The 24,293-nt window shown below is 45.3% G+C and overlaps 1 protein-coding gene across 8 annotated transcripts in view; it reads right to left on the bottom strand.

Moving 5' to 3' along the window:
• The window catches only part of LOC107147020 (S-adenosyl-L-methionine-dependent tRNA 4-demethylwyosine synthase TYW1-like), a 194,855-nt gene that overhangs the window by 132,791 nt on the left and 37,771 nt on the right, over nt 1–24,293 (bottom strand). For all 8 annotated transcript variants that reach the window (XM_048789877.1, XM_048789881.1, XM_048789880.1 and 5 more), the window contains 2 exons: nt 12,501–12,610; nt 4,502–4,679 (listed from right to left, as the gene is read on the bottom strand). In XM_048789877.1, coding sequence (XP_048645834.1) covers nt 4,502–4,679; nt 12,501–12,610 — 288 coding nt within the window. Of the gene's footprint in view, nt 1–4,501; nt 4,680–12,500; nt 12,611–24,293 lie in introns of those variants that run through there.

Below are 24,293 nucleotides of genomic sequence, written 5' to 3'. Positions count from 1 at the left end.
GCCTGATCAGTCATTGGGTGGAGAACCTTGAAGGGCTGGCACACAGACACACAGGTTCCTAAAGCTACCTTTTAGTGGGAGTTGTTGACATCAGTGGGCAGAATCTTTAAGGAAAAGTAAGCCAAGCAAATATGTGCCATGATCAGCTAAGTGACACGCAGGAAAGTCGGAGATGCCAGACCCAATCTTACCAAATGCAGAAGAGCTGACCAGAGGCAGAAAAAGGTGATGAAAATACTAACTGTTCCTGTGGTCCCAGTGGCTCAAGAGGCTGAGGCAGGAAGATCACAAGTTCAAGGCCAGCCTGGGCAACTTAGTGAGGCCCTAAGCAACTTAGTGAGAACCTGTCTCTAAACAAAATCTTAAAAGGGGGCTGGGGATGTGGTTTAAGTGCCCCTGGATTCAATCACCAGTACCCACTCTCACAAAAAAAAGAAGCTAACTGCAGTGGTACAGGAGTCTCCTGAGACTCAGGAGAATCCCAAGTTCAAGGCCAGCCTTAGCAACTTACTAAGACCCTGTCTCAAAATTAAAAGGACTAGGGATATTCAGTGCCCTGGGTTCAATCCCTAGTACCCCTCCCCCCCAAAAATACTATGTATTTTAAGCCTTCTGCAATACTGATATGCAAGGGGAAGCCTTAGAGTTTCAGGACATGTCACTGTGAGCAAAGGCCATCACTTACTAAAGTGCAGAAGAGCAGCATGGCCATGGAGGCCCGCTCCTGTCTCCTCAGCCCATCCCCGCAGGCCTCTCTAACAGACACAGCTGTGCTGCCTGACCAGTAGAGAATAGGACCTGACCGTCTTAATGGTCCTGCTGGCTGTCCGCACCCAATACTCACAGGACTTGCCACGACACTTCCTGGCCTTCTCCCCACCCTTCATAACTACTCCAAAGGTCAAGCTCAGTGTGCAAACATCGATCATTTACACGAGAGCGAGCCCTGGACACCCACAGTACAGGAAGGAACATGGATCCACGCCGCTGTCGAGACACTTGTCAAAGAACTGTGCAGACCTTATGCCAGAGAGCAAAGACAGACAGAGGGGAGCAGAGGCCCCTGGGACTTCACAGCTCATTTCTGAGGTGCTCAGCAGCAGCAAAGGGACCAGGGAGACACCTTCTCAGTCCCAGGGATCTTATTTCTGCCTCGTACTGACCTCTATCCTCCAGGACGTCAACGAGGCTCCTGACACGTCACCCATCTCTACAGAGACAACAGCATTTAAGTTTCCAAAAAGCAGAGTGTGATATCACTACGTCATCATAACAACTCCTGTGTTTGAAAACCTCACCATCAATGCTGAGAACAAAAAAGGGTGATATTTAGGATATTCAACCTTAAACCAACAACCAGTCCAAATGTGCAGCGACTCCTCAAGTGCTGACCATGGTGACCCTCATCCTGATTTTAAGACTGAGTTAAGAATAAGAAAATAAAGGAATGTACCAACAAATAAAAAGTCCCTCTCCCTTTTCTTTTTTCAGTAGACATTAGTGACTCATTCTATCTTCCGAGCTATATTCTTTGGAAGGCAGAATGAGGCCTATCAGTATCTGTAGAAAAAAAAAAAGCAGGGAGAGATTTATGTTTGTTAGAAATCCAAGTAAGCAGTAAGTTTCATTTTCCTCTCAAGACAAAAAAACAGCCACAGTGGCCCCAACATCAAACGCAGTGACAACTCAACACTAAGGCACCTGCGGCCATCAGATCAGGCCAATAATCTAGGTGAGGACAGAGAGTAGTAAGAGGAGAGACCCCTCTGCCACTTGCTAGGTGCGCAGGCTGGGGGGCACTGTGCCCCCATCACCCCTCCCTCAGGTAGCTGAGTCCCCGCAACCAAGCAGGGAGGTTCCAAGGAGGCCAAGTGGCCCACACAAAGACCACAGAGCACAGTTGTCAGCCAGAGACTGGAGCATCCCAGAGGCCCTGTGCAGGTCCTGGCCCCACCCAAGGCCAGCATTCTCCCACAGCGGGGCACCCACAGGGCTGCGGGGCGGCACACGGCACTGTAAACCCAGAAGGCCAAGAAGCCCACAGACTGTGAGAGGTGGACCGTCACGCCAAGTACCAGAAAAGCCCACACCCACTCTTCAGAGAGAAACGCTAGTGCTCGGTCTTCTTCCCCTCTGCAGGTTCTCTCTTCACTTTATTTGCTGTCATGGATAATTAATTAGAACAAATAAAAAGTTTCACTAGAAAACATAAATAAATAAATTATAATTGTGAATTGTATGAAACTTCAAAAAAAAAATTTAAACTCAACTTCTTTCCATATGCTCATGTACTGAGCATTCACTCGGAGGTGGCTTGAACTGGACACTGGACACAGTGCTCAGCCTTAAACATTCACCTTGGGGGGAGCAAGAGATGAATGAGTGGGTACCCCAAAACCACGACCAAAGTAGTCGAGCAGAATGGGAAAGAATGACGGAGTTGACTGGGGAATTAAGAACGGTGTAACAAATAAGTTGAAAGGCAAGCCGGCCCGTGAAGGACACCAGGTTCCTGGGGAAGACAGCACAGATCATGCCAAGGGTGGCCTCAGGAGAATGGCAGGCAAATGCTCAGAGCTGGGAGCGACAGGACAAAGAGCCTGCAGCATCCCCAGAAGCTGGACACACAGCATGGCCAGGCGATTCCAGCTCACGTCCTGCTAAGAAAGGCGCTCTCTCTTGCTGGCGCCCTGCCCAGGAGTCCAGAGAAGCCTGCCAGAACTCATGAATGTGGACCCCAGTGGTCTCAAGGCCATCCTAACCCGGCCAGCCCAGTGGATCCACCGACTGACACAGGAGCACACCGAGACCAGCAGAGCTGGCCAGGACCACACAACTGCACGGCTCATACTTAGGAGCAGAAAGAAAGGTCTTATCACATAGCTAGAGACAGCATTAGTGACGATATCCACTAAAGCAGATCAGTGACTCTCCCAAGAAAGACCCCCATGGAAACTCGTGTTCTGTGAGCCTGAGAAGACACTGCTCAGGAGTGGTTCCCTCCTGTCCAGCCACCCCTGCTCTTTCACTAGCACCAAGCACATGCTTTCGTTAGCCTCAGCTGTGACAGAAGGACAAAGCTACTGGGCAGTGCGGCTCGTCCTTTCCCTCCTATCTGCCTCCACACTGCGACCACAGCTAGTGGGGGCGGCATGGAGCTCTCGCCCATAAGCCCTGCAGGACTGTCACTGGACAACGCCCCTGGGAGGGTCATTGTCAGCGAGGAGCCCACTACGTTGCACCTGGAGTACTGAAACCCTCCTGGGAAAGTTGAAGACCTCAAGAAGGCCACCAGGACGAATGCAACGCTTCCAAGGTAGGGCGGGGAAGCCACCAACACAGCCAGGCTCTTCTAGAGAGACACAAATATCCAGCCTGTAAGGCACCCAGTTACCCAGGCAGCATGACCACGTCCTCCTGTGAGCTCAGACCAGAAAAGGCTGCATGACGCTCGCCTAGAGCTGCCTGCCTGGGCTGACCGCTGAGCAACTGCCTGGGCTGACCATTGACCGCTGACCCGCTGAGTGCAGCTGCACCATGAACACATGGAGCTTCCAAGATTCAGTCTGGAGCCTCGTTTCCCTGAAAGAAATGAAGACCCCAGAGACAACTGGCATCTCAATACCTCCCAGTTCTCAGAAATGAGCACCGAGAACCACTTTCTTCCTGGTCTCTTAGGCACAGCATGGTGGGGGCCTTGGCTCACATCGGAGGAGCACTGATGATGGAAACAGAAGTGGAGGCCATCTCAGGACTAGCTGGCTCCAGAGTGGTTTCAGAAACTTGTGGTTCATGATCCAGTATCTTGTAGGGAACACTCACTGCCCTACTTTTAAGCTTTCCTCAAACTACATCTGACCTTCAGTATCCTTGGGGTCGCCCACAAGGACCCAAATCTCTGGAAGCCAAAGCCTGCAATGCTCGGATCCCTAGTATGAGAGATCTCTGCACCTGTTTATGACCCACGCACACCACCTGCACACCTAAGTCCTCTTGCTGTGCCGCTCTCGGAAAAGCAAGAAGAAACATCTGCACACGTCCCTGCAACTGTGATTTTCTTTCCAGTGTTTCCCTCTGCAGTGGGGCATCCACAGAAGCACAGGAGCAGAGTATTCACATCTTCTGTTACGGAGACCAGAGGCAGGAGGTTGCCACGGTTCAGGAACCCTCAACACCTGGGCGTACACATTCTTCCCAAGCTGGCAGGATGCTCTGCTTCAGAGGAAGGTATGCCCACAGACAACACTCTCCAATAGGTCTCTGCCAGGCTTGGCAGTTGCAGGAATTCTCCCAGGATTTCAGCAACCACCTTCATAGCTCACATGTCCACTGACTTATACCATCTTTTCTGGAATGGGTTCTGACAAGCAGGACCAGGTCCACCTTCTTGAGTTGGGTATGTAGTAAGCAAATCAATCCCTTCCAATGTCTAGGAGCCTATGGGTTTCACTCTACAGTCACACAGATCCAAGCAGCTTTCACAACAGGCTGCACTACTCACCTGATTTCTTCAGGGAACTGTGCGTTTGTGACGAGGAAACTGGAGATTTTGCGCTGGTGGAGTAGCTGCAAGAACCTATTGATCTCAGGGTACATTATCGGTTCTCCCACGAGGGACAGTGCACAGTGCTTAACCTTCATTCCTTCTTCAAACCGCTCTGCTTTGACACCTGGTACTCCTGCAGGACAGACACAGAGGAGAGGAACAAGTCAAGGAAGGCACTGACCGAGGACACTGCCTTTCCTTAATGATTCTTTGGTTTCAGAGAATAAATTCATTTTTTGATACTAATCAAAAAATATACAGCAAGAGTTGGGTGGGATCTTGAGAGCCCGGCACACAAGAAGCACTCATGAGGGACTTGCTGCTGCCACTTTCCTCTAATTCGTGACGTCAATGACTGGCATCCACAACAATCATGACCAGAGTACCGCACTCCCATCCCGCATTGCCAAGAACGTGAAGAAGAGGTACTTTCACTGACCAGCTGTGCCTCAGCTTTCAGGAGGTAATTCTATTTTACACACAAATAAAACCCACCTTAAGTGAGCAAGTGTAAGTCCAGCACAGGAGGTGCAGGCTGCCCTCAGCAGAACCCAGGTGACAGGTGGTGCCCTCTCGGACACCCATCCCTCTAAGCACACGTCACAGCAGTATTTCTGGATGAATCATTTCTTAGGCTATGAGGATCTAAGATCTTTTTGTTTAATACCAGGAATTGAACTCCGGGGTGCTTACCCACTGAGCAACATCCCTGGCCCTTTCTTATATTTTATTTAGAGACACGGTCTTGCTAAGTTGCTGAGGCTGGCTTTGAACTTGCAATCTTCCTGCCTCAGCCTCCAAGCTGCAGGGGTTACATGCATGCACCACCGAGTCCAGTGAGATCTAAGATCATAACTCAAGTGAACCACGGTTTTAAACACAGCCTGATCCGAGACAACACAGCACCACCCATAATACTTCCTTTTGGTGGTAAGAAATACCACCAACTTTAACATCCCTCCAGACAGAAGAGTGAAAGGGCAGATTCAACCTGAACTCCAAAGCTGCCCCAAAGCTCAGAACATGGAAGAACTGAGCCCTGGTGAGACCCTGGCCAACAAAGCTTGGATGCCCAGGCCCAAAGTCTGACTCTACACAACATTTGAGTCTCTTACTTCTCTTTCCCTAACATGTAAGATGGTGATTTCACACATGCATGCAGACATAATTATGAGAATTAAATAAGCAACAGAAATGCTCAGCACAATGTCAGACTCAGCACATAAGCATTCAAAAAAGTGTTTACTGCAAATATTTTAATTTTGTGATTAAAAAAGAAAATCAAATGTTTTAATCACTTCAAATGAAATGGTAATTCCATTCAATTAAATGAATAAGCTAATCACCTACTATGTGCCAAGCACTGTTCAGGGGACTTTTCTTTCAGTAAATAAAGAGGTGAAAGCGTGTGCCTTTAGAGTTTAGAGTAACACTGGACACAGCAAGTCCATCCAGAGCACAGTGCACCCCTCAGTGCAGCAGCCACCAACACCTGGGACCTCTGAGTACCTGGCAGAGCCCCTGTGGACTAGAGGCAGCCTTCCATGGGTCTTCTTTCCATAAATGTAAATCAAGGGCCAGGCTTAAACTGATGGCTAGCACACTGGCAAGGACTGTGATAATACTAATAGTTAGAAGGTGATAAATGTTGGGAAAGAAAAGGTAGAGCAGACAAAGGTGTGGGAGGAGGCAAGCAGTTCTGCTTCTGGCCTGCACCCTAGGTGGTCCCAGTGGGAGGTGAGGTGTGCTCACCTGAGGAATCTGAATAACATGGTGGCTTTTAAGTGTCACTCTGGGTGCTATAGGGAAGACAGAGGGACAAAGAAGATTATCTGCCATGAGGCCATAATACAACCTAAGCAAGAAATTCACTCGACTTGGAGGCTTGGATTAAGATGGCGACAGCGGAGGTGGAATTGCCAAGGGGATCTGCATTAAAGACAAGTCAACAGGACTTTCTACTGGATTGGACTTACAGCTCCAAACATCACTAAATCACTAAAAAGTTAACAGCCTGAGCAAAAGAGCTGCCATCAACAGAGACAAAGCAAGTCCAGCAGGTGGCAGATAATGGGGAGAGGGAGTGGTTATGATCAGTGCTCAATCTTAGACGTGCCAAGTCTGATGCGTCCACTGGACATCTGAATGTACACACGACATTCAAACCTGGATTCTGGGTGGAAGTAAACATTTTGACAAAACGATGGCATTTCCATCCAGGGACTGGATAAGATCACTAAGACAGGAAGTGCAGACAGGAGAGGATCAAGGACCCTGACCCAGGACACTCACAATTCTAGGAAGAGAGGAGAGGTCAGCAAAGGACACTGGCAAGGAGCCGCCAGAGAGGAAGGAGGACAGCCCAGAGCAAAGAGACAAGTGCCACCTTTTGGAGAGCTATCACTGAACCATTACCACCACACCTGCCCGTCAGACAGCCACAAGAGCAAACAAGGACCAACCTTTACAACCACAGGCTCTGGGATTTAAAAACCATCCTGACAGAAAAGGCTGGCCCTGCAAAGCCTCTTCCTGTAAAAGCACATTCCACTCCAAACTGGCAGCTTGAGGCTCCCGCAGAGTCCTCCCTGGAACCAGGTGCTCACTGTCCTCCAGCAGCTGCCCACAGCCTCTGGTCTCATGGGAGGACGTCCTGGAGAAGGGCAGTGCCAGCAGCGGCAGCACCCCACTGCATCTCCCCAATGCCGTTCCCACGACGCACACAGCCCTCTGTCCTCAGGGACCAAGCCCTGACCTTCCACAATTGAACTCTGCTTTGCTGTTGGAATCTTCTGGTTTTACTGGTGGTTTTAAGCAACTTTTTTTTTTTTTACTTCTGGTTTTAAGCAACTTTCCTGCTGTTTCTCTGACCAGGGTCATTGCCGCAGTCTGGCTGGGCACAAAATAACCGAGCCGCCACAAGGCACTTGTAGGTTCAAAACAGGAACTCCCCAAACGCCACTCACGTGGCCCTTCTAGGAACACCACCAACCGGAATCCCTCCTCCGGAACTTCCCCAACCAACACAAGAACTCCAAAGTAGTGGGCAACAGGGGTCTAATATACAATTGAATACACAGCTTAACATAACCATCATCATCTCAATGGCTCGCTGGCATCACCTCTCAACCACTCCCTTCTGGCAAAAATGCCATGCATCATTCCAACTCAGCTGTGGCTCTCAGCAGGTCATCAGGTCACACCTCTCAAGGAAGAGGCCGGAGCAAGAGCTCAGGGCTCCTGGCTCCTCTTAACAAACCACACAACCCACAGACCAACATACGAGCAAGCCAGTGGTTCAGCTTCCCGCATTCAAACCTGGCTAATCAGAAATAAAATGTCCTCTTCAACCCTTCCTGAACCTTCGGGCTGGACGTCACAGATACATCTGACACAGACACCCGCACTGAGGCTCTGCACAGGCATGCTCAGGGGCACCAGCAGGTGGTGCACTCCTCCCCCTTCCCGTCTGTGTACCAGGCTTGTCAAAGCCAGAGCGCAGACCCTTCCTCCGAGGTCACTCTAGATGAGCATCTGGCACAAAATGCATCCTTTCAACTCTGCATCTTCAGGACCCAGGTCGCTGTGGACAGCAGTTTTACTCCATGAGTACTGAGCTGCTGCTCTCCGCAAGGGCAGTCAGAAGGGGCAGCAGCATTTTGGAAAAATGCTGACTCACAGTGAAGTTCTGACCCACTTTTAATCAATACAGAGCTAATTGTGCATGTGTATAAATGGAAAGCTAACACAGTCATGAGAAGAAAGATGATTGCCTTCAGAACTGAGAACAGTAGCACAGAAGGGGAGCATTAAAAAAAATCAAGAGAATGTTTTCAAAATGTGCTCAAGGCTGGCCACTTGGCTCAAGTAGGAAACTCCAACACAATGGGCAGCAACAGTCATTGTCCTGTCCTCCAAAATAAAACCACAAATGAACCAGACCCACGACAAAAAGCAGGTATTCCCCCCCTCTAGAAAACAAAGGACTCCATGCCAGGGCAAAGAACGTTCTTAGCAAGCTAAAAAGTGGACCTCTACAGAGAAGCCAAAGTGGACATACCTGGAACATAACAAGCCAAAGGGAAAGGCTTCAAGCCTTTAAAATAGTGTACTTTCCAATTTACAAAAGACATCTGTTTCTAAGCATTTTTAAGACTAAAATCTGTATTCCCACAGATACAATGCTACTATATGTAAATTAATGAACATAACAAATCCCTGTTGGGAAAACATAACGGCGGCAGCACCCCAGAAAAAAACCCCAACATGGCGTCTAACGACCCTCTTTCTCCTCTTTGTTTCTTTCACTGGCATGAAACATTCCCACCAGCGCCAATGTTCAAACCCTGGGAAGCCTTAGCCCCAATTAGAATTAACTTCTTGGGCTCCGGAACTGACATATGGAAGAGCTTGCCAATAAACGGGCGACCTGTTATCTACCTCAGCCCTGCTACCTCTCCTTAGATCTATATAAACCCACAGCCTTTTGTAATAAAGTGGAAAACCTCTTTGGTGATCTGTGTCGTGTGGTGTGGCATCTTCCAGTCTTACAATCCCCAAACACCAAACTAATCTGTAATGTACCTAAACCATAATACTGATAAACCGCTTCAATATGATCTAATCAAATTCCAATACTATTTACTATGGGAAAATGTGCTCTAAATTCCAACTAAGGAAGCCAGAAACACACGTTTCTTCTGGGTTCTTTGCTCTGTTTTTTGTTTTGTTTTGCTTTGTTTTTGTTTTTTCCTTTTAAGCCACGAAGGGCACAGGGCAGCAAGCATGGGGGCTTCAACAGGGGAAATTCAAGCATGTGTTGGAAGAGAGACAGAAGCGGGTCCTGCAGGGCACCTGGAAGAGGGCAGGGCACCTGGAAGAGGGCAGCTCCTTGTCACAGGGCCGGGCCTCTTCCCCAGGCCAATCTCCACAAGGAGCTCAGGGCCAGGAAGCCAGAAGAGCCTCCACCAGGACATGAACAGAGGCCAGATTTCAACCTGCAGCCAGGGGAGGGTGTGGGGCTCAGAAGAGGCAGTGTGTCCCTCGACCCTCGCCTGAAGCTGAGCAGCCAGAAAGGAGGTGGCCTGTTTTACCTGCACCTGGTCCCCTGAGGCTAAAGAAAGGGGAGAGCTCACTGCAGGGCCCAGACTGGTGGGAAAGAGGACGACCACTGGTGAAGGCCAGAGTGGGCAGTGACGCATCACAGCAGCTACACTGGTGGCTCTGCTGTTAGCTCTAGCAAGTACCTCACCCTCCCATAGCCCCGCGCCCTGCTCTCCCCTCCCGCTGCCCCATCCACTCCTCAACAATCAGGTTTTTGCCTCTTCTAATACTGTAGTTTCACGGCAAGATTCACTGCAGCAATTAGAAAAGGAAGCCAGATTTTCAAAAACCAATGTGGCTTATTTTGACTCAGAATGAGGTAAGAAGCAGTAAACAGCCTCCAGGGCCCCAAACTGGAGGGGAAGGGAGCTGGCATTCATTATGAAAACACAGGCGGAAGGAGCTAGCCATGCCTGGTTCCCCACATCCACCACACCTTCACCGGCACCACCTTCTGCTGGTGGATAGAGAAACTGCTGTGGTAAGATGAAGAGCTGAGGTCTCCCAGGCCCGCATGGAAAACCTCTCCATCAAACTTACTGTTGAGTCAATGTTTTGCTGATGTGGTAACATTTTCCAAAGTCAATCAATTAAGGAATAAAAGAAAGCACCTTCTGTGAGATTTTCCCAGGTGACACCCTATCAAGCCATTCTTAGGAGAAAATCTGGTGACAGCGGACTCCACCTCGTGCATTCTTAAGCCAGCTAAGCAGTCCCTCAGCTCTGCCCCTGCTCTCTGCAAGCCACAGCCAGTTATCCCCTTGGAAGGCAGCACTCACTGAAAAACCGCCTTGGCTTCCTACACCTCTGGAACCTTCTGCGCAGTTCAAACCCCCCAAGCCGGTCTGACACAAGACCCAGAACCCGCGTTCTTGTGAATTCACCCAACATGCCTCACTAACTTGACAAAGTCAACTCCATGACTTATTCATTACTGATTTCCATTTAAAGTGCATTTGCAAAAATGTTCCTGTCAGAAAAATTACTATCAGAACTCAGAATGCCATTCTGTACCAAGGGCATCTCAGCAAGGAGACACCCTGAGAAAACTCTACCCAAGTGAACATCTTTCCCCAGGGCTGCTTCCTCCTACAGCAACTGCCTGGGACACAACTGCCCAGGAGATTCAGGGCTTCCAGCAATAAGCCCCCACCAGGGTTTAGCTAGCTCCTCAAGAACACACCAAAAGTACACTCAGTAGAGCAAAAAAAGGAAAAAATCCTGGTATTTCCTGCTTCTGACATTACTATTTGTAACAATTAATTTTATGTGTCAAATTGGGTGGGCCATAGTGCCCAATGCTGAGTCAAACATTATTCTGGATGTTTCTGCAAAGATGTTTTTTAGATAGGATTAAAACTGTTGGATTTTGAGTAAAGCAAATTATACTCCATAAAGTGGAGAGACCTGATCTAATCAGGTGAAGATGGACCTCCCTGAGCAAGAATTCTGTCAGCAGACTGCCTTGGGACTCTTGCCTATCCCCTTCCCAGGTCCCGAACCTGCCAGCCAAGCCCATCACATTCAGGGCTCGCCAAACTCCCACAGTTGCAGGAGCCAATTTCTTACAATAAACAAGTCAATCTCTTTCTCAGTCTATTCTTTGAAACACACTCTTCTGTTTCTCCAGAGAACCCTGAATATACTATCCAGAAAAAAACAAGATGCTACCTTTAAACATACTGTGTATGTGATTTGAGGATCAACAATCACTATTAACTAAAGTAACAAAAAGGCTAAGAAAAGGTAGTCAAATTCCAGTTGAGACTTATTGTTCTTTACCAACACTTTCATTTAATTTCCCAAAAGTCTGGTAAGAGACCCTGTTTTATCCAAATAACAGAAAGCAATCTATCCCCACCCCACCATAAAAAATGATTCAGATTAAAAGTCAAGGCGAAAAATTACAATACTTATGAGCATCTCTGCAAATGTAAATGAAAAAAACCTACCCATAAACAAACATGTACAGGTCTATTCTCCCTAGTTCATAAAGAACAAGGCAAAACTTTATTGACTGCTTTTTGTGAACTATTATTGATGTGGAATCATTTTGTTAACAACACAGGAGGAAATCAGAGCAACCTCTGTTGGAATCTTTTTACTGTCAAATGTGGAAGGAAATGGAATAGAGGCGATAAGACACGTGGTGGGGAGCACGGGAGCACACTCAGCTCATCACTCACAGTCACTGCTTGATGAAGCCACCTATTTGCAACCCCAGCTCTGCAGAGCGGTGCTCAGGAGGGCTCCGGCTCCGACTCACAGAATTCACCCTGTATTTACAAGCCCTCCGGGTGATTCTAATACACAATAGATTTTGAGACCAAGAATCTCTAGTAGATTCAAATATCTTTTAAATATAATTAAAAAAAGAATTGAATCAGAAAATTCTAGAAACTGAGTGGCAGATTTTTTGCTGTATTACTATAGATTACGTGAAAAAAACTTTCGATATAATCCGTCCTTTTTTATAAGGCATTCAACCACAAAAGCTTTTCCAGTACTGTCTGATATTACTTAAGAACTTTCCTATGACCTAAAATTCCCAGGCCATTCATAAGGCTGTGCCCACCAGGACAGAGAAATGGCAAAGCATCTCAGGAAGGATGATATGCTCCCAGGCAAAACTTACAGATCGAGCTGCTAGCCTTTAGGTTGAATTTTCAGTTTTTCCATCAAGCGGAATATAAAATTTAAAATTTTTAAAGGTTAAGATACATAGAATATTTCTACAATGTTTTTGCTTCCCTATGGGAAGTTTCCAGCAGAGCAAAACACCCCAAAGAGGCGATCCCCCCACCACACTGCTTCAGGCTCCAAGTGGTGCTGCTGTCCCTCTGCAGAATACCTCTGAACTGCTTCATCATGTCCAGGTGGTTTTCCACAGCGCCCTCCAAGATCATTTCAGGCTGGTCCATCTTCCATCGCCACTCGGTGCCCACAGGGTTGGTGTGGTGCCTAGGAACAAGATCAAAGGTTCCAGTGACAATGTCTTGGCCAGGAATCTACTGAGATAGCCCCCAAACCAGGGATGGCTTCCTCCTAAGAGCCCAGCTGTTCATGACAGCACCTACCAGTCATGACATCTGGCAGCAGGGTGGACAGAGAAGCCATTCCCATCTCTGCCCAGCTCCTGCTGCTGAGTCAACTGCAGGTACAAATAAAACTGCTTTGAACCACGCTAACCGTGCCCAGCACAAACACAGGTAACCTGCCACCACCACATTCTCATATCTAAGTCGATCTTCATAAAATGAGTGCAGGAAGCTGGACACATGCTTGAAAATCACAGAGAGGGCCTGAGACGGTGCTTCTGGGTGCAGGCCTCGGGAAGGAACCAAGAGCTCCTACTGGAACTGTCTCCTGGGCTCCCTGTGCAGCAAAAGTGGGTAGAGATGGACTTCCTACGAGATCAGGAGAGTTCTGCTCCACTCTGATCAGTGAGAGAAAACCACAGCGACAGCCCCAGCCCCACACTTTGGACAACCAACAGAATGAACAGGTCACATCCCACATCAGTTTGCTCAGATGAGAACCACGTACTTCTACAGTTCTCCTTTTCTCACATTTGTGTGGTAAAGCCAGCTCTGCTCACAAGGATCTGTTCTCTTACGTTACTCTGTCTCATCAGGCAAGTCTGGGAGTGTCTGGCCAAATCACCAATCTCCTTGAGGCCATGCTGTGTGTCCATTCCATTTCCCAGAGTGTGGTCTGAAAGATGCTCACCAAAGTGGAGGGATGCTGAAGTTCTGGGAACAGCTGCCTTCATATTATCCTCCTGGAGAATTACTAAACACCAAACCTGGTCAAGGTGCTGGCTGTTCTGCACCCACTCTGTGCACATTGTAGGAAGAGAACTGGCACACTGGGTGCCAACTAGACAGGCCCATCAGCTCAACACCGAGACCACCACCCATATCCAGCCCCTCTCAGCAGACACACTGCTACTGCAGGGAAAGAAAACTGCAAACCAACACCTCCACAAACAGTGACAGAAATCCACCATCCACTGGCCATCAGAATCCAGCCACATATAAAAATTAAAACACACTAAAACCACAGTGCTTATGCAAGAACACAAGGCTGGTTCAACATTTAAAACCCAATCACCATATCCCACCATATTAACAGAATTAAAAGAGAAAGAACATGCATCTCAAGGTAGGGAAGTATTTAACAACCTCAATACCCCTTCTTGACCCAAAACCCTAAGCAATCTAGGAATAAAGGGAGATTTCCCACACAGGGGATCAACCAAAAATCTACAGCTTACATCAGACTTAATGTAAAAGAATTAAAGTTTACTCATTAGATCAGAGAACAGCAGAGTGTCCTCTCTCGCCCCTCCTACTCAGCATGTAGGTCTGGTCAGTGAAACTGGGCAAGAATAAAGGGAGAAATAGAATGTCTCTCTTCACAGATGACTGTCTACACAGAAAATTTAAAAAAAAAAATCTATTAAAAAAAAGAGAGAATTTAAAAGGGAGCCTAAAATACACAAAATCAACTATAGTTATATATCAACAACGAAAAACTATAATTTGAAACTAAAAGTACAATTTAAAATAGCAGTAAAATTTATAAGTAGGTATGAATCCAAAAGAACGTCTGTGGCTTATATGCTGGCAACTGTGGACCGCCAAAGCCCCAGATGAAGGCAGAGACTCGCCACACTCGCGGGAAACCCGATGCTGGGCAGACGCACAGACCTGCGGAACCCACTGCAAGTCCGAGGAGCCATGACAAGTAAGGTGATCTAAGAGTCCCTATTAAGCCAGAATGGCTACAAGAGTGGTGGAAATGGAAAAGCAAGATGGGATTCACAGTGCGCAATGTCAAGACAACTTCTGAATCTGCAGTGCTCTCCTCAGCGTGGTGTTGGCCAAAGGAGAGACACAGACCCACAGAGCAGAGTGAGAAGCCAGATGCAGATTTACTGCCACGAGGCTCCGACAAGGTGCAAAGGAAATTCCACGGAAAAAGGATAGTCTATGCGATAAACTGTGGTGAAACAACTAGATACTCACAGGCAAAACAACAACAAAACAATACTCCCATCTATTTCTTATACATTAACAGTAATAAACAACAAATTGATAACATGTCCCTTCTGGTATCGGCCAAGGAGGAATAGAGCACACCCATAAGACCCATGATGCCAGTCTAATCATGACAAACACCAGACACAAAACACCAGGTCTCCAAAAGACCTCACAGGTTTTTCTCAAAAGTGTCAAGAACAATGCTGAGCCACCCAGGTACTCAAGAGGCTGCTGCAGTTGTGGTCCCTGGAGGTTTGGCTACTGCTAGAAATGGTGGAAGAATCTAGCATCAAGCATATTGTGCTGATTCTACAGGAATACAGGATGCTGGAGTTGGGGGGTCATGGAAGCTACCAGTGAGATTTCAAAGGAAGGCCTGGGAAGCCAGGCAAAGTGCAGCAGGATCAGTCTCTGTGGGCTGCCCCTGACAGGGTGATGCATGGAGATGTGAGGACAAAGTTAAAGTTGCAGTGGAGACCCTCAAGATTAAGAGATGCCAGTACCATGAATGCTGTTGAGGAAAGCTGCAGAAATTGAGCCAAGACAGAGGCCATGTGGGTTTCAACCAGCAATGCCATAGGGGCAGACCTACACAGCTCTTTTTTTTTTTTTTTTTTTTTAAGAGAGAGAGAGAGATAGAGACAGAATTATAATATTTATTTTTTTAGTTATCAGCGGACACAGTATCTTTGTTTGTATGTGGTGCTGAGGATCAAACCCGGGCCGCACGCATGCCAGGAGAGAGCACCACCGCTTGAGCCACATCCCCAGCCCCCTACACAGCTCTTTGGGGAGAACATCGTACACAATTCCAAGTGTTCCAGATATTGGACATGGAACTACAGGACTTGTTTGTTCAGTTGGATTTTAGTCTTACTTTGGTCCCATTCCTTCTTCCTATGCCCCTATTTCTTCACATGGAAACATTTCTTTGTGCCTTTATATATGGGATATATGTAACTAGATTTGATTTTTACAGGGGCTCATGCTGAGAGTTTGCCTTAAGTTTCAGAGGAGACTTCAGATTTGGACTTTTGGTCAATCCTGGAACTGTTGAGACTATGGGGACTCTTGTAAATGAACTAAATATATTTTGCATTGTGAGATGAGTATGAGTTTTTGGAGGCCAGTGGGTAGAATGTTATGCTAGGTATTAGGTGTCCCCCAAAGGCTCAGTGCAAGAAAGTTCAGAGACAAATGATTGAGTTATAAGAAATTTAATCTAATCAGAGCATTAATCCCCTGAAAGGGATTAATTTGGTTGTAACTGTTAGGCAACTTGGGTGCAGCTGGGGGAGTTGGATGCCTGGGGATGTGCCTTTGAGATGTATATTTTGTCCTTACTGAGCTGAGAGCTCTCTCTTTCTCTACTTCCTGGTGTCATGTCCCAACCTGCTTTCTTCCACCACACACTTGGGACTCCTCTAGGGCTCAGAGCAATGGAGCTGGCTGCCTATGGACTGAGACTTCTGAAACCATAAGCACCAAATAAAGTTTTCGTCCTCCCAAAAAAAAAAAAAAAAAATGTCAAGAACAACCAGGAGAGACGAAAGACACTGGGCAACCACACAAAGTGGGGCCCTGCATGCAGCCCAGAAGAGAAGGGCAGTGTCGGGAGCCTGGTGACATCTCAGGGGCCTCCAGATGAGCTGACGGGGCGTATCAGCATTCCTTCTGGTACCTTCTGGACCTGGATAACTGTTCTGGGGCAATGTTAGATGCTAACGGGAGCAGAAGATGGGAAAGGTGTACAGGAAACCACTGTGCTAGCTATTCAACCTGACATGGGAGACTTTTCTTTCTATGTAAGGAAACAGACACTGGTACTAAATGTAGCTCTGTGGTAGGACACTTGCCTAGCATATGTGAGACCCTGGGTTCCCAGCCACAGCACCACTAAACAAAAACAAAAAACAATGTTGCAAACATTAGGGAGAAAAGTTTTTACATTCACATACTGAAGTATAAATTGACAGAATCTATGTCCAAATATTTTAATCAAAAAAGGCAAACACTGAGGCTGGATCTGTAGCTCAGTGGTAGAGCACTTGCCAGGCATGTGTGAGGCACTGGGTTCAATTCTCAGCACCACATATAAATAAATAAATAAAGGTCCATCAACAACTAAAAAAAGAAGACTTTAAAAAAAAATGCAAACACATGGGCTGGGGTTGTGGCTCAGTGGCAGAGCGTTTGCCTCGCACATGTGTGGTCTGAAAGATGCTCACCAAAGCGGAGGGATGCTGAAGTTCTGGGAACAGCTGCCTTCATATTATCCTCCTGGAGAATTACTAAACACCAAACTTGGTCAAGGTGCTGGCTGTTCTGCACCCACTCTGTGCACAGCACGTTGTAGGAAGAGAACTGGCACACTGGGTGCCAACTGGGTTCAATCCTCAGCACCATATTAAAAAAAAAAAAAAAGGGTATTGTGTTCATCTACAACTAAAAGAAAATTTTAATGCAAATTGATCAGAATGGATTACACAGCCAGCTACAATGGCAATTCAAAACTGTATTTGCATAAATAACCCTATTTTGGTCCTGGTTTTCTGATGTTCCTCCTCAGTGCTGAGCTCCGCATCTTGGTCTGTTCTTCAGGACTTTCCCCCAACAGTTATGATCACATTGCCCTGCAAACCTTATTTCTCATACTGTTCCTCTCTGGATTAGAACAGGTTAGGTGTCCCTTATTTGAAAATATGAAATTCAAAATACTCCAAAATCCAAAACTGTGAGCATCACTGTGACCTCAACAAGTACAATTTCTTTCCAGTACTGAGGACTGAACCCAGGTCCTTATGCATGGAAAACAAGCTCTCTATCACTGAGGTGCATCCCCACCGTCAAGTGGAGACTTTCAAAACACAGCCTTGGTTTACAAAGTTATTACAAATACTGCATAAGGGTACACTCAGTCTGTGTGTGTAAGGTGTATGTGAAACACAGATGAATTCTGTGTTTAGACTTGGGAACCATCCCCAAGATATCTCATTGTGCGTACAAAAATTTTCTAAAATCCAAAGAAACCCAAAACCTGAATAACTCTGACTACAAACATTGCAGGGGAGGCTGAACCCATATCAAGGTTACATTAGCTTCCTAAAATTAGCTCAGAAGGGCTCCCTCTTTCTGCACTCACTGGAGAGCTACTTTCCTTTGAATGTTAGCTGGAACTTATTATAAAACCATGTAGACCTGGTCGGGCGTGGTGGCATACACCTGTAATCCCAGCCGCTCGGGAGGCTGAGACTGGAGGATCACAAGTTCAAAGCCAGCCTCAGCAAACGCGAGGTGCTAATAAGCAACTCAGAGAGACCCTGTCTCTAAATAAAATACAAAATAGGGCTGGGTATGTGGCTCAGCAGTTGAGTGCCCCTGAGTTCATCCCCACCCCCAACACACCAAATAAATAAATAAATAAATATGCAGGCCTGGTTTCTTTCAGGTGAGATTTGTATGTACTGACTTTATTACTGTGATAATCACTGGATACTCAGTCTGACTCTCTTCTTGAATCACTTTGACAATCAAAACTGACTAAAGATTTGCCTGCTTTCCCAAAATTTCCCAATAATCATAACAGTCCTTTCTATCTTTGATCTTTGTAGCATCAATACTCACCTCCCCTCCTCTGCCATTTCAATTTTAAAAACCTGATTTTTAAGTAAAGCGCCCACCATTCCCGATTGCACTTGGCTGCCTTTCCACATCAGCTGCTGGGCCTGGGCCTGTGGCTTGGGCTTGTTACTTGGTTGTCACCAAGCCTCCACAGAATAGAGAGCTCATCACTAAGCTGTGAAGGAAGGTAACTTAAGTTCACTCACCTTGAAGCAAACTACAAACTGCACTCAGGCAACCTGCTTGGGAAGGGCCTGTGTCATCTGCATACTGTGGCAGCACAGGGTTCAGTAAGGCTGAAGCACTACTCCACAGCAGACTACATTCTCAGCAAGGGGAAAAACTATCAGACAGATGTCAGAAAAAACTTAGTTTAAGTAAGAATTTTTATCAAAATTATAGCACTACTTTGAAGCAAAATTACATTGTGATCCTACTAAATATAAAGAATAGGGAAACATTTGTGGACGGAATGAATGCACCTATTAACCACCTTAGAAACAAAAAAACAACTGCACATCTTTCTCTGCTCCTGCTTTTTTTTTTTTTTTTTTTGGTGGTGGTGCTGGGGATTGAACCCAGGCCTTGTGCATGCAAGGCAGGCACCGACCAACTGAGCTGTGTCCCCAGCTCCTCCTGCTTTCTAAACAGTGATTTAGTTTAGAGGGTTAAAAGTCCCACTCTCAGTAGATCTTGAGGCACTTTGATATGAGAAGATCAATATCAAGAATGGGCAAGAAAAGCCGACTGGGAGGCCCAGAGGGTGCTCGTGCACATACTGACGAGGGCACACGCCACAGTGTCTGCGCACAGCACCAGCGCCTCTGAGTGCCTGGGCGCGGCAGCACAGAGCTGGAAGGGAGATTCCTTCTCACCGTGTAACTTCTTGTCTGCTTTGAATTTTTTATCATATGCATGGTGACCTTTCAAAATACATTTTAAAACTGGTTCTACTCCCACTGAAGACAAACGTCACTCACTTGAACAGTGTCACTGAGAGACTCACACCACAGAACCCCCACCTGGACACAGCACATGGCTTTCCGAGTATTTGAAGAGTTGTGCATCCATCGCCAGATCACCCTCAAACTCCTCATCCCTAGGCAGCCCCCACCCAGCCTGCGCCCAGGCAACTGTGGGACCCCATCCTGGGCCCGCAGACCCGCCCACCTGCCCATTTTGGGCTCCGGCACCTGCGCCTGCACCTGAACACACAGCGCACATCACTGCTCAGTTTCCTTTTGCTGCCAACAGTATCCCTTCATATGATTATTCCACCTTTAATTTATCCATTCCTCAGTTAATGGACACTTGGGCTATTTCTTTTAGATAGTATGAATTTCTTTTCATGTTCTCCCAGCGCAGTTTATACCACTTTTGAAAAATTATTCAAATCCTTTGCCCGTTTTTTTTAAATGGGTTATTTGTTTAAGACAAATACAGCTCTTGATTTGAAATTTCAAAGAATAAAATTTTCACTTAAACAGAAATAAGATAAAACACAACGGAGAATTTGGGGTATGTTTGTATTTCAAGAAATAAATCCCTCTGAATAATATTTTACCTATCCATGGCCACTTCACACATTATCAGAATAAAATTAGAAATTCATTTTTAAAAACTCACATCTGTGTACATCCCTATAGTTTAAAAACATTTTCACATATGTAATCTCCCTTAAAGCAATTAAGATTTGTAGCAAACCTATAATAAAGGTAGTGTTGTTTTATTGTATAGTTAGGGAACTGAGGCTCTGAGGCTATTTTAAGAATGGGCTAAAAGAAAAACAAAACAGTTATGTAAGCATTTAAATCAACTTTTACTGAGCCTTTTCTTATATTTTTGTTACTATTTTTTAATTGAAAAAAGTCCTTTTTTGCAGGAAGTGGAGTATTTGCTGGGATTTAAGCCAGTGGCGCTCTACCACTGAGCTACACACCCAGCCCTTTTTAATTTTTACTTTGAAGACACTGTCTTGCTGAGAGCCTCACTAAGTTGCTGGGGCCGCCCTCAAACCTGCAATTCTCCTGCCTCAGCTCCCACGTCACTAAGGTTACAAGTGTGCACCTATACCAGGCTATATTCTTCAGTGAAACAGGGTGAATTCTAATTTGAAAAGTTAATATATTAGCATTTCTTTACCAGAAGTCATCATAAATAAAATATCTCCATTTACTCAAATCTTTCTAAAATATCATTGATACATAACACTGTTAAGCATATTGTGTGCTTTTCAAAAATCTGAGTAAATTTATTGTTCAGGAAACCAAAGGACTGCATTATTTACTAGCTATAAACAGGCAACAAAGGTAAGAGGTATAATCCTTGTGCTCCTTCTTTTTTTTGATTTTTTTTTTAATATTTTTTAGTTGTTGATGTATTTATTTATTTATTTATTTATTATTTGAGGTGCTGAGGATCAAACCCAGTGCCTCACGCTTGGTAGGCAAGAGCTCTGCCATTGTGCCACAACCCCAGCCCTCTTTTTTTGAATTCTGACCTAAAAAAACACTATGTCAACAATCTTAAAGAGATCAGGAAGTACATTTACTGTAAAATGTGAAACAGTGAGAACTAGAGCACAAAGCATTTGATCATTTCTCTCAACATCTAAGAATAATACAATCCAAATATTACAGCCCAGTGATCCAGAGCCAGCAGGCTTTTGTCTTGAAAGTCCCCACCCCACATTTATAAGCACACACTCTGCCCCTAAAAGAAGCATGTCGTATCTCCATTTATTTCAGTGCTGCACTGTCCCAGGTGTGGACCACTGTGCCCAGGATGGTCTCAGCTGCAGCCCAGCGGGCGTCATGCAGGCCATTTCCTGCTATGGGGAGCTGACCTGTGTGTTACAGGTGTTTAGCAGCACTCCTGGCCACCACCCACTGATGTCAAGAGCACCCTCATCAGTTTCAACAATCAAAATGTCTCAGGTGTTGTTAAATGTCCCAAGTCTCCCTTTGTGATGAAATACAGCAATTCTGTCCCCAGTGGAGAAACCACCGATTTAACAGGATGCCCAACAAAACACTTTTGCTTTTCAACATATCCCTAGACAAACAGAAAAGGAAAAACATGCAAAAGAACTTAATATGAGATGATAGCTTTGCTGCCATATTCTTTTTCAAAGGCCTTATTTTTACGTTTTACTTCATCTGTCAACTGAAGTATATATAGATAAGCAATATGGTGGCCAACATTTGTATCAAAACAGGATTAAAGGAGGTAAATGGAACATGATTGTCTATGATAAGTGTGCGAGGAAATGCATTATACAATTCCCTCTTTCTACCTGCCTCTCCAAGGGTTGTGACAGGTACATGCACAACCGGGTGCTGACCAGGTCAAAGGGTCATAGCTGAGGAAGGCAACAGACAGTCCAATGGCTGGAGAGGAAACAAGGAGAGAGATAGGACACTGAAGAGTGCTCACTGAAGCCCAGAAACTTAAAAGGTCTCACGCATCATGGGATACACGCTAAGAAAAGAACTAAGACCTAAACTGTCACCTGTGCTTGACCTTTTGACTCAGCATAAACAGGAAGTGAAGACTGAAGCCCAGCTCTAAGTGGACTGTCCAACCTTGAAAAGAGTGTCCCAACAGGGTCAATCTACAAGAGGACATGGAGAGGTTGTTTTCCCCCAGGCCCTTTAGCCCCACAAGTTTAAGAAAATCTCTGTCAAAATATTAGCTGACCATTAAGCTTAACAGACAGGCTTCAGAGACAATACATAACAAGGAAGAGACTCTTTTATATAGGAAATGCTTATTTAATTTTTCATTAAACACAAGAGTTTTCCAGAGTAAGTGAATCAAGCATAGATTCTTTTGTTTAGACAACTCACTAAACAAGAAAGAACTAAAATCCAGAGGAAGCAATAAACTAATCCTGAGGGGTAGGAAGAATCCAATTTCTAGGGGCTGGGTTGTGGCTCAGCAATAGAGCCCTCGACTAGCATGTACAAAGCGCTGGATTAGATCCTCAGCACCACATAAGAATAAATAAATACAATAAAAATATTGTGTCCAAGTGTAACTGAAAAAATATTTTAATAAAAAGCAAGAATCCTACAACTAAAAAACATTTTCATTAAAAAAAAAGAATCTTATTTCCAGAGTTAACACATTATACTAACCAAACTCTGCAGCTTTCAAAGCATGAAGAGAAACGCAGGCAGGCTCACAGAGACTCGGACCAGGCTTTCCCTGAGGACGATGGCAGGTCCACCAGAGCAGGCCTCATCCCACTACCTCCAACACACACAGGGAGCTGGTGGAGCCCATGGGGCGAGCGGGAGAAACGGGAGAGCAACGCCTCGACAAAGGCAGGGCATCGGTGAAAGATACACAGACAAAATGGAGGCCAGCAGAGGTGCGGAGCCAGGAAGACCAAACTGCAATAACTGAAACAGAAACTCACTAGAGGGTTTGAAAGCCAAGGGTTTTATTATTATTTTTTTTTAATGTTAGCATTTATTTGTATTTTCATGGCCTTTTCCCTAAAGTTGAATGCAGATTTTACCTTTGGTTACACATGTTACATATTTGGTTCCAGTTAAAACAGATTGATATGGTAGTATTACTATAGTAGTTGAGGCAAAGGAAATTTCATAAAGCACAGGGAACATCTAATATGATCTATAGAAACACATTTTTTAAAAGGTCATTAAAATGCTCATCTTGGAGTTCAGAACTTTTAAAAAGCTTTCTTACATCTAAGGAGCTTGTCTAGCATGCACAAGGTCTGGGGATTGAACCAGGGTTGCCCTACTACTGAGCTACATCCCCAGCCCTTTTTATTTTTTTTGAAACAGGGTCTCACTAATTCTCCATACTGCCTTTGTACTTGTCATCCTCCTGCCTCATTGTTTCAGAGTTTCGGGATTACAGTGTATGCTGTGGTGCCCAGCACACAAAAAAAATTTGTGAAAGAGATTATATATGAATAATTTGCATTCCCTGGCTCATGATCTTTCTAAAATTTCAGTTTGAAGATAAACTTAAAACAAATTTGTCTTGGAATAAGTTTGCTATGACAAATTCTCCTTTGCAAGGTCTAATTAGAATTTGGAAAATTAATATAGCAGTTAGAAATCTAAATTTCAGTGAGAAATTGCTCTTTTAGTCCCCATTCTAAAAGTGAGAAAAGGCAATAACAATAACAAAATTTGTCTTCATGATCCCCAGGTAAATGATAAAGGAGTTAATGTTTCACATCATTTTGCCTTAGTAAAACCATAAGCCCTTTTCCTAATTGAACCTATTCAGAAGATCTATTCAAAGATTGTATTTCTAAAGGCAGATTATTGGTTATCTCTAACAATTTTCATTTTCCTTTAGGCAAGGGGAAAAAAGACTCCTAACATGAAAGAAATTATTTCATGGCCATTCATTTTCTTACTCATAGATGCATAGACCTGGCCACACAAAGACCACTGCTGTTTCTGGTTATAACACAAATATTTAATTAAAGGAAAACCTACTTTGAACCATTCTTCCATAAGGCATAAAGTGTACTATCCTTGGGCCTACACTAATGTCATTTCCCAAAAACATCTGTTACTTATCCCAGGGTTTTTGCCAGTTTTGCAAACTCAGAAAGAAAGCCAAGGGTTTTAAATCAGGCCACATTATTCTTCAATAAGGAAGCAGGGCTGGGGCTGTGAGTCAGCGGTACAGTGCTCACTTAGCACATGCGAGGCCCTGGGTTCAATCCTCAGCGCCACATAAAAATAAATAAAAATAAAACAGGTATTGTGTCCAACTACAACTAAAAACTAAATATCAAAAAAAAAAAAAAGGAGGGGCTGGGGCTGAGGCTCTGTGGTAGCACACTTGCCTGGCACAGGTGAGGCACTGGGTTTGATTCTCAGCACCACATACAAATAAATAAGTAAAATAAAGATCTATCAACAATTAAAAAAAAAAAAAAGGAAACAGTATGAAGTGATCAGCAAGCTGAACCAACTTGCACC

This window comes from Marmota marmota, unplaced genomic scaffold (genome assembly GCF_001458135.2).
Source record: "Marmota marmota marmota unplaced genomic scaffold, marMar, whole genome shotgun sequence".
Lineage (NCBI taxonomy): Eukaryota > Metazoa > Chordata > Mammalia > Rodentia > Sciuridae > Marmota > Marmota marmota.
This window is presented reverse-complemented; position numbering and strand designations above follow the sequence as displayed.